General features: G+C 40.5%; 1 protein-coding gene across 1 annotated transcript; it reads left to right on the top strand.

Annotated features, from left to right (window-relative positions):
• The first annotated feature begins 3,685 nt into the window (after positions 1 to 3,685).
• On the top strand, positions 3,686 to 6,215 carry LOC110508866 (actin-related protein 2/3 complex subunit 5). The gene is made up of 4 exons (XM_021589735.2): positions 3,686 to 3,974; positions 4,486 to 4,558; positions 4,699 to 4,875; positions 5,099 to 6,215. Exons 1-4 carry the CDS (start codon positions 3,835 to 3,837, stop codon positions 5,159 to 5,161), a joined length of 453 nt encoding a protein of 150 aa, XP_021445410.1. The 5' UTR covers positions 3,686 to 3,834; the 3' UTR covers positions 5,162 to 6,215.
• Positions 6,216 to 11,145: the final 4,930 nt, after the last annotated feature.

The raw sequence follows: 11,145 nt of genomic DNA on the forward strand, positions 1-11,145 counted from the left end.
TAGCACAGATGTCAAATACTCGCACACTCATCATGTAGAAATTGCATGCCGACTCACTTATTTTATTTTTTTCTGTTTTGAATGGTAAGGCACTTCGGGGGTTTGTGGTATATGGCCAATATACCACGGCTAAGGGCTGTTCTTAAGCACGATGCAACGCAGAGTGCCTGGACACAGCCGTGCTGTATTGGCCGTATACCACAAACCTCCAAAGTGCCTTATTGCTATTATAAACTGGTTATCAACATAATCAGAACAGTACAAATATATATATGTTGTCATACATGTGGTAAATGGTCTGATATACCATGGTTTTTGGACAATCAGCATTCAGGGCTCGAACCACCCAGTTTATAATTAGTCAGAGGTGGAAAAAGTACTCAATTGTCATACTTGAGTAAAAGTAAAGATATCTTAATATAAAATTACTCAAGTAAAAGTGAAAGTAACCCAGTAAAATAATACTTGAGTAAAAGTCTAAAAGTCTCAGATTTTAAATGTACTTAAGTACAGTGGTGGAAAAAATACTATACTTGAGTAAAAGTACAGATCAGAGGCAGTAAGGATGACCAGGGATGTTCTCTTGATAAGTGTGTGAATTGTACCTTTTTCCTGTAATGCTAAGCATTCAAATTGTAGCTAGTACTTTTGGGGGTCAGGGAAAATGTATGGAGTAAAAAGTACATAATTTTCTTTAGGAATGTAGTGAAGTAAAGGTAAAAGTAGTCAAACATATAAATAGTAAAGTGCAGATAACCCAAAAAACGACTTAAGGAGTACTTTAAAGTATTTTTACTTAAGTACTTTACATCACTGTAATTAGTAACACATAACCCCTATTTGTACGGGACTAGTATTACTAGAGAACGTTTGTTATGTAATTATTACTCCAGAACGTCCTTTATTCCATAGGACGTTTCGGACGGGATTAGTTTTTTCCAAACTGCCAAATTCCAAATTCTGATTTTTTTCAATAAATTGACAGTTATTATAGAAGCCTGAATGTTTTTATTACAGACATGAAGATATTTCAACATGTCCAAGTGATAACTCGAGTTTGGTTCCCAAATTTCTAAACCATACCAAACCATTTTTGGTATAGTGTCGCCATAATATTTGAAATGAGGAAATCTGATCATAATCATTAGAATATGTTAGCGATCTGCTGTACGTCCCAAATGCCCCCCCAGCCGTCAGATGTGAGCTAAATAGTGCACTTGCACCTGAGATACGTTTTAAGGCTATATGGATGAGAAAGTTAACTTATAATTTCCAAACGTTTAGGTCAGTTGTATGCTACTTAATTTGCGATCTATTAACAGCAAGTTTTGCAATAAATAGGCGCAATATTTTTACTGATGCATTTGGCAATTTGGCAATATTCAATTCAATATGCACAAAACATAAACAAAAGCATTCACTCTGAAAGTTGATACATGTATTTCTTGCTCAAACCGCGAGCAAAATCTGGTGAATCACCAACTACTGTATACCCTCAATATGTATTCCGTTCAGAAACTGGAATAAACTGGAGCGGGAGTGTGCAGTTGACTCATGTCATGTGTTAACCTAGCTGACTAAGTAGAGAGGAAGAGGCTGGGGATTTTTTTGTATGGAGGTCAATGAGAGTGTCGAATTACGACAGATTTATTCGATGGAATAGAAGTTTCGTAATGTTTAGGCTTTTACGAATGTACTGATTTAAGTGGATGCACGTGGCATTCAGGCAACTTTGAGGAAAAACGACATAGTTTTCCTGTTGTTCGCAGACGTATCTGCCCTCTCATTGGCTAGAATAGTCCCATCTGTTCTCCCCTCCTCCCACCTGCCGTCCATCTTTGAGGATACGTGTTTCCATGCAAACGTTTGTTTTACTATCCTTGTGGGGACCAAACAATTGATTCCCATTCAAAATCCAATTTTCCCTAAACCTGACCTTAACTCCTTAAATGTGATATTTCAGTTTTATATTTTGAATACATTTGCAAACATTTCTAAAAAACGCTTCGTCATTCTGGGGTATTGTGTATAGATTGATGAGGGGGAAAAAACTATTGAATGCATTTTAGAATAAGTCTAAAACGTATCGAAATGTGGGAAAATTCAAGGGGTTTGAAGACTGTATAGTATATATTAGACTCAATTTCGAGTTTCATAGCAAAGGGTCTGAACACTTATGTAAATGAGGTATTTCTGTTTATATATATATATATATATATATACATTTGCTAAAAATTCGAAACCTTTTTTTCACTTTGTCATTATGGGGTATTGTGTGTAGATTGAAAAAAACAAACAAATATTTAATCAATTTTAGAATAAGGCTGTAATGTAACAAAATGTGGAAAAGGGGAAGGTGTCTGACGCTAAACAGTGCACTTGCACCTGAGATGCGTTTTAAGGCTATATGGATGAGAAAGTGAATTTATAATTTCCAAACGTTTAGGTCAGTTGTATGCTGCTTAATTTGCGATCTATTAACAGCAAGGATTCCAATAAATAGGCCCAATATTTTTTCGGATGCATTTGTCAATATTCAATTAATATGCACAAAATATAAACAAAAGTTTTCACTCTGAAAGTTGATACGTGTAGGCCATTCACATAGTTTATGGAAAGCACTTGTTTAAAAAATTGAATCAGTTATTATGTTCTTGCTCAAACCGCGAGCAAAACCTGTCTAGGTGAAACACAAACTACCACTTTTCTAGGTGAATCACCAACTACTGTATACCCTCAATATGTATTCCGTTCAGAAACTGGAATAAACTAGAGCGGGAGTGTGTTGACTCATGCCATGTGTTAACCTAGCTGACTAAGTAGAGAGGAAGAGGCGAAGCGGGATGATTTATTCCACCCAAAATCTGTCCGTGTAAAATAAATAGGCCAAGTGGGGATTTTTTTGTATGGAGGTCAATGAGAGTGTCGAATTACATCAGATTTATTCGATGGAATAGAAGTTTCGTCATGTTTAGGCTGTTACAAATGTACTGATGTAAGTGGATGCACGTGCCATTCAAGCAACTTTGAGGAAAAACTACTAAATTGTGCCTGTTGTTCGCAGACGTATCTGCCCTCTCATTGGCTAGAATAGTCCCATCTGATCTCCCCTCCTCCCACCTGCCGTCCATCTTTGAGGATATGTGTTTCCATGCACACGTTTGTTTTACTATCCTTGTGGGGACCAAACAATTGATTTCCATTCAAAATCCTATTTTCCCTAAACCTAACCTTAACCCCTATCCCTAAACCTAACTCCTGACCCTGAACCCTAACACTAATTCTAACCCTAATTGTAAACCTAACACCTGAGCCTAAAATATAATTTTCCTTGTGGGTACTAGCGAAATGTGCCGATTTGTCAGAATTTTCCTTGTTTTACTATCTTTGTGAGCACTTCTGGTCCTCTCAAGGATAGTAAAACCCAAACACACACAAAAAGTCTGAGTCTCATTTACAACTGGAGATTCTCAATTGTATTTCCTTGATTCCTCGCGTCTTCTCTCCTTGCTTCCTTCTCAAAACTCAGTCAAGGGGTCTAATTGAGATCCTTTCAAAGCTTTGCCACAGTTTTGGTTGTGGAGAGAGTTAGCTTTTTTCTCAACCTATACCACCATCTACTGTTATGTATGAGTACTGGCCCATCTAGACATATCACCATAGACGGTATATGCCTAGCACACATCAACCACTAGAGAGCGCCCTCTATACGGAAGTGAAGCTGTCAGCTCGAGACAGGAAATGAAAGCAGAAATGTTTAAATTGTAAAGCAGCACAGACAATCTTGCAGTTTTCTTCCCAATTCTTCTTTAAACAACTAAATATCTCTTCAAAATGTCGAAGAATAATGATTCGAACCAATTCAGGAAGGTGGACGTGGACGAGTACGACGAGAACAAATTTGTGGACGATGAGGATAATGGAGAGAGTCAGGTCGGTCCAGATGAAGCAGAAGTGGATTCGCTGATCAGACAATATCCTTTTACATTGCTTTGATGTACTAAGTGCACTGTTAAATTTAATGGAGTGACGTGAAGCCGACACAGTTCTGTTATAATGTTGCATTTCAGACCATCTGACAAGTCATGATGCTACTATGTTGCAGATAAAGTCGACGCTTGTGCGTGCGCCCGTCAAGTCAGGGCGTGGTGCTCTCATGTCATTGATCCAACGATCTTCCCTTTTCATATAACGAGAATACGTTCTGCAGTCAGATTATGTGTTTTATTCAGTAAAGGTTTGGTGATGGTGGTAGTAGTAGGCCTAATATTTTATTTATGACCTGAAGACAGTCATTTGTTTTAAAGCAGGTTCAGACAAGTTGGAGGGTAGGAAGTGAATTCCACCAGTCAATCAATCAGTCAGTCATTGAGATTCTAAAACATTTTTGAAGAGAGGTGAATCAAGAATTACTGTGGCGCTCTCTCATTAGTATACAACTTTTGTATAGTTTGTCTGTCTATCTTTTCCTTAACACTGATGCACAGGGAACCTGATGGAAGCTTTGCAGGCTGTACTGAAGAATCCCCCCATCAACACCAAAAACCAAAATGTTAAGGTCAGCCTTCATTACAACACAATAGAACCATGTCGAGCGTTAACAGTCCCATGTGAAACAAAACTAGCTTGTTCCTCAAAATACACTTTGAGTTTGAGGCATGTAAAAGCGTGTACTTCCTTCACTGTGTGTGTGATTAGGATCGTGCTGAAGCCCTGATGCTTAAAGTACTGAGTGCCTTCAAGAGCAGTGACATTGAGAAAGCTGTACAGTCTCTGGATAAGAACGGAGTTGACCTGCTCATGAAGTACATCTACAAGGGCTTTGAGAAGCCTTCTGAAAACAGCAGTGCTACCCTGCTGCAGTGGCACGAAAAGGTAAGACTTATTTATCCTTACTGGTGTATGGCTGGAAGCACTTACAAGGTAGTAGGTGTGTGTGAAACGCACACACTGATAAAGCACATGCATACATTTTTTATTAAGAAGTGCTCACTGAAGAACCCTTTACTGTTAGATTGCTTTATTAACTGTTATTTCCATATTCCTGTTATATTGTTGTTATTTGTATTCACTGTGTTCATACTGTGTGGGATTCTAGGCTCTCTCTGCTGGAGGAGTGGGTTCCATCGTGAGAGTGCTGACAGCCAGAAAAACTGTGTAGAGCTGCACTGGACCTGACTGACTGCCACTGAGACCACCCTCTTAGGGGATGTGCTGGCACTATAACCCCCTGGGCCTGTACTCATAAAGCATCTCAGAGTAGAAGTGCTGATCTAGGATCAGTTTAGCTTTTTATATAATAATGAATAAGATTACAAGGGCAGGGTTGACCTGATCCTAGATCAGCACTCCTACTCTGAGACGCTATATAATTACGGGCCCAGAACTGGTTTCCTTTCTACGCTTGAAGGAAGCTCGCAGACACCAGACGACCTGTCTCAAATGGCCCCTTCTCAGTCCTAAAATGCTTTATGATATTTGATCAGAATCCAACGTTTGTCAAACATTTTGTGCTTTTGTTGTGAAAGAAGATGAGATACTTATATCGTAAGATTTAAATCATCTTTATGTCATAACGAAGACATGTAATAATATGCCGTTTTCAGAGTTAGATTTTGTGCTATCATGGTGGATAGATGGCACCGTACGGTAAGATTTCATTCCCTCTAATGCAGAGCAGTTTGTGTGTGATTATGCTTGAACTAGTTCACCTGGTCCCAGATCAGTGGAGGCTGCTGAGGGGAGGACGACTTATAATAATGGTTGGAACGGATCAAATAGAATGGCATCAAACCATGTGTTTGATGTATTTGATACCATTCCACTGACTCTGCCACTACCACGAGCCTGTCCTCCCCAATTAAGGTGCCACCAACCTCCTGTGTTCCAGATCTATTTGTCCTATTTAGCTAACTCCTATGGGCATTAATATACAGCACTGACAGATCTGGGACCAAGCTAGGAACAAGTCCTTTGGAATGTAGTGATGTCATCACATGTTCCTGGACACGTCTCAGAGGGCATCCTCTTTTATAACGTATTTACAACAATTCTAGAAAAAATATAATCTCTTGACAAATCCATTTGTAGATGTATTGAGGAAATAATGTGTTACGTTAAACCTTCTGATCAAATGACCAAATGCCTTATTGGGATATTCTTTTTGATATACTGTATATTAATTTTCTGGACATAATAAACAAACATCCACCTAATGAGTTTTTTTTCTTCATTTTCTGACATTTTCTGACTGCAAAAACTACATTCCACTCAGAGTATGTGTTTTGTATTCTTTCTTGGAATTCTTTATTCAGATGCTGGTTATTTTTGCAATTCTTCCATGATCTTTGTTGTTGTCATATTTGTATCTTGTGAGCCACCACAGGTGACTCGGGTGGTAGGTCTCCCACTCTCCTAAAGCTTGTCATCACCAATCCCCCTGGGTCACCTCTCCCTCAGCCATCCAGTCATGGAGGAGAACAGGCCTCTTAGTGGGATCCTGCTACAGTCACCAGCTGAACAACTCCTCACACTCTGTATCATGGTGAAACAGCGATAGGATGGAGATTTGGCCTTTGGGTCTCTTCAATCTTTTTTTGTATTTGATCACCTTTAATCTAGTCTGAGTACCAGTCCTTTTAGCTAATATTCCACTCCTTGCCACTCCTGTCATTTGTCCAAGCTCTTTGGAAAATGACAGGTGTGGAATTTTAGCTAAAAAGACTAGTACCCACCTTTAACCCACTCATGTATCCATAACCACATCCAAGAACATACTCATACATAGCAACAGAAACTTCTCTCTCTCTGCGCACCCCCTCACCTTTTGTCGGGTCCTTTTTGAAGCACAGGCGCCCAGCGATGATGTCAGCCTCCTTGTTGAAGGGCAGGTGGCCACACACCAGGCCGTAAAGCAGTACCTGCAGTAACCAGATGGTGGCGACCCTGGTACACACCACTCAGCACCCACTCTGGAGGACAGTACTCTTCTCTACCTGAGGGAAGGAAGAAGGAAGGAGACATTACAGAGAGATTACTGTAAATTACTAATATCCTGATTTCTGAGACATTTTCCAGATCTTTACAACTGGGTCATGTTCATTAGGGCACACTAACAAAAGTGCTTCTTACTGGACGAGTTCAGATAGCGCCTACCTATTTCACTCAGTTTCAGAGCGTTTTCTTCCATTTCGTGCCTACTGAACATAACCCTGACCAGCGATTCCCTTGTTGTCTCCTACCTCCTACCTTGAAGTCACGGTGCAGCATCCCCCCAGTCAGTTTCAGAGTGTTTTCTTGCTGAACAGCCAGCACCACTACCTGTAATAACATAATCAGAGTATAGAACAGCCAGCATCACCTGTAATAACATAATTATAATATAGAACATCCAGCATCACCTGTAATAACATAATTATAATATAGAACAGCCAGCGCCACCTGTAATAACATAATCAGAGTATAGAACAGCCAGCATCACCTGTAATAACATAATTATAATATAGAACATCCAGCATCACCTGTAATAACATAATTATAATATAGAACAGCCAGCATCACCTGTAATAACATAATTATAATATAGAACAGCCAGCACCACCTGTAATAACATAATCAGAGTATAGAACAGCCAGAATCACCTGTAATAACATAATTATAATATAGAACAGCCAGCATCACCTGTAATAACATAATTATAATATAGAACAGCCAGCGCCACCTGTAATAACATAATCAGAGTATAGAACAGCCAGAATCACCTGTAATAACATAATTATAATATAGAACAGCCAGCGTCACCTGTAATAACATAATCAGAGTATAGAACAGCCAGCATCACCTGTAATAACATAATCTTAGTATAGAACAGCCAGCATCACCTGTAATAACATAATCAGAATATATGCCACTTAACAAACACTCTTATCCATAGCGACTTAGTTTGTGACTTAGTAGCAACTAGAGAGTAGAGTACAGAACAGGGAATCCATACATTTGTAGTAGGTGTATGTGATCCCTGTGTGAATTCAACTGACAACCTTGGCATTTCTTGTGCCAAACGTTTACGTACTGAGCCACACTGGACTTCACGAGAGCATCACCTGATGTTCCTGGCCAGACACTTGTCCACCCGTCCACCCAGCTTCAAACAAGTCCATGCAGGGACCGCTCAGCCTTCTCAAACCACTCCAGCAGGCCCAGCACGTAGCAGCAGGACGGGGGCCATGAGACAATCTGCACCAGGGTCACCTCCAATGACAAAGCACTCCGCTCCCCAGGCTGGAGGTGAGAGGGGAGGGAAAAGTGGATGGAGAGGAGAGTGGGGTAAGAAGGTTAAAAAAGGTGACTTTCTGTATACTTAACCTGAGAGTCTTTGCAGTTGTAGAAACTGAAACAGGTTACTTACAAGCTTTATGTATGGCTTTGCGATTCCTCTGGTCACACATTTTATGGCCACCTGAGTGAAAAAGCAACATGATGAGAAATTCATATACAGTTGAAGTTTGACGTTTACATACACTTAGTTTGGAGTCATTAAAACTAGTTTTTCAACCACTCCACACATTTCTTGTTAACAAACTATAGTTTTGGCAAGTCGGTTAGGCCATCTACTTTGTGCATGACACAAGTAATTGTTCCAACAATTGTTTACAGACAGATTATTTCATTTATAATTCACTGTATCACAATTCCAGTGGGTCAGAAGTTTACATACACTAAGTTGATTGTGCCTTTAAACAGCTTGGAAAATTCCAGAAAATTATGCCATGGCTTTAGAAGCTTCTGATAGGCTAATTGACATCATTTGAGTCAATTGGAGGTGTACCTGTGGATGTATTTCAAGGCCAACCTTCAAACTCATTGCCTCTTTGCTTTACATCATGGGAAAATCAAAAGAAAATCCGCTAAGACCTCAGAAAAAAAAATTGTAGACCTCCACAAGTCTTGTTCATCCTTGGGAGCAATTTCCATACGCCTGAAGGAACCATGTTCATCTGTACAAACAATAGTACGCAAGTATAAACACCATGGGACCACACAGCCGTCATAGCGCTCAGGAAGGCGATGCGTTCTGTCTCCTAGAGATGAACGTACTGTGGTGCGAAAAGTGCAAATCAATCCAAGAACAACAGCAAAGGACCCTGTGAAGTTGCTGGAGGAAACAGGTACAAAAGTATCTATATCCGCAGAAAAACGAGTCCTATATCGACATAACCTGAAAGGCCGCTCAGCAAGGAAGAAGCCACTGCTCCAAAACCGCCATAAAAAAAGACAGACTACGGTTTGCAACTGCACATGGGGTCAAAGATCATACTTTTTTGAGAAATGTCCTCTAGTCTGATGAAACAAAAATAGAACTGTTTGGCAATAATGACCATCGTTATGTTTGGAGGAAAAAGGGGGAGGCTTGCAAGCCGAAGAATACCTTCCCAACCGTGAAGCACGGGGGTGGCAGCATCATGTTGTGGGGGTGCTTTGCTGCAGGAGGTACTGGTGCACTTCACAAAATAGATGGCATCATGAGGAATTTAAAATGATGTGGATATATTGAAGCAACATCTCAAGACATCAGTCAGGAAGTTAAAGCTTGGTCACAAATGAGTCTTCCAAGTGGACAATGACCCCAAGCACACTTCCAAAGTTGTGGCAAAATGGCTTAAGGACAACAAAGTCAAGGTATTGGAGGTACACCAGCTCTGTCAGGAGGAATGGGCCAAAATTCACCCAACCTTTTGTGGGAAGCTTGTGGAAGGCTACCCGAAATGTTTAACCTAAGTTAAACAATTTAAAAGCAATGCTACCAAATACTAACTGAGTGTATGTAAACTTCTGACCCACTGGGAATGTAATGAAAGAAAGAAATGCTGAAATAAATCATTATCTCTACTATTATTCTGACATTTCACATTCTGAAAATAAAGTGGTGATCCTAACTGACCTAAGACAGGGAATTTGTACTAGGATTAAATGTCAGGAATTGTGAAAAACTGAGTTTAAATGTATTTGGTCTAAGGTGTATGTAAACTTCCAACTTCAACTGTATTAGTGTGCTTTCACTTCTTGGATCATACAAATATAAATAGCAATACAACATTTGAATTTTCTATCTCACGCAGTTTTCCGACTATATGACCAGAATTAGAATTCCATAACAAACTGATATAAGCTTCACCTGTTGGCTGTCACCTTTGCACATGGCAGCATAGACCCACATCCTTTTTACCCAGCATACTCTCCATTGTGTCGAGAAACTCAAAGTTGCCTGTAACAAAGTTACGCATGAAATAAAGCACAAATCATCACAAATACCAAATATCAAACTCAATAGATACTGTTCATATAATATCAGAACTAGTTATTTAGCCTGGTCCCCAATGTGTTTGTGCTGTCCTGCCGTCTCCTGTGGTCATTGTCAGGCTAATGGAAAGACAACACTAAAGCATCTGGGACAAGGCTAATTCATCTTCCTTTGCATTGATACTGAGTGCAGTCAGGTCTTACTTGGGTTGGGTCCAAGATTAAACATGCTGGAGTCTGAAGAGGCTGGTCCTCTAGAGTTGGGGGTGGGGGTTGTGTAGTGGGTTCCTCAACTGGACTCTCCTTTGTCGTTTGTCTGGTTAGATGGTGGACAACGATGGGTCTCTCCAGACTGGGGGTTCTATTGTTCTTACTTCTCTTCCCCTCCTCCCTGGGCCACACCGTCCAACTCCTCACTGCTCTCCTCTCTGACCCTCCTTCAACTCCTCTGTCTGGTGTTTATACCTTTAACGTTGTTCACCAACCCTCCTCTCCTCCCTTCCTTCAGTCCCGAGGCGGAGGGGACAGCATTCTCATTTTACTCCTCCACCTTCTCCTCCTCCTCCTCCTCCTCCTCCTCCACCTCCTCCTCCTCCATATCTTTCTGTCCCCTCAGGGTCTTTTCTTTTCCTCTCCTCCCTTTCTCTCTAATGGCAGCAACCTCTCTCAGTCACAGCCTGCCTCTGTGGAGCTGGTGCTCTGGCTCTTAGTCTAGAAGTGTAAGTTGGGCCTGTAGTGACTTGTTCTCCTACTACATCACTCTGAGAAGACCTCATGGATGTTTCACTTCGACTCGGGAGCGATTCCTCCCCCGTGTCCTTGGCTTTGACTCTCTCTCTCTGGACT

Source organism: Oncorhynchus mykiss, chromosome 28 (assembly GCF_013265735.2).
Source record: "Oncorhynchus mykiss isolate Arlee chromosome 28, USDA_OmykA_1.1, whole genome shotgun sequence".
Classification (NCBI taxonomy): domain Eukaryota; kingdom Metazoa; phylum Chordata; class Actinopteri; order Salmoniformes; family Salmonidae; genus Oncorhynchus; species Oncorhynchus mykiss.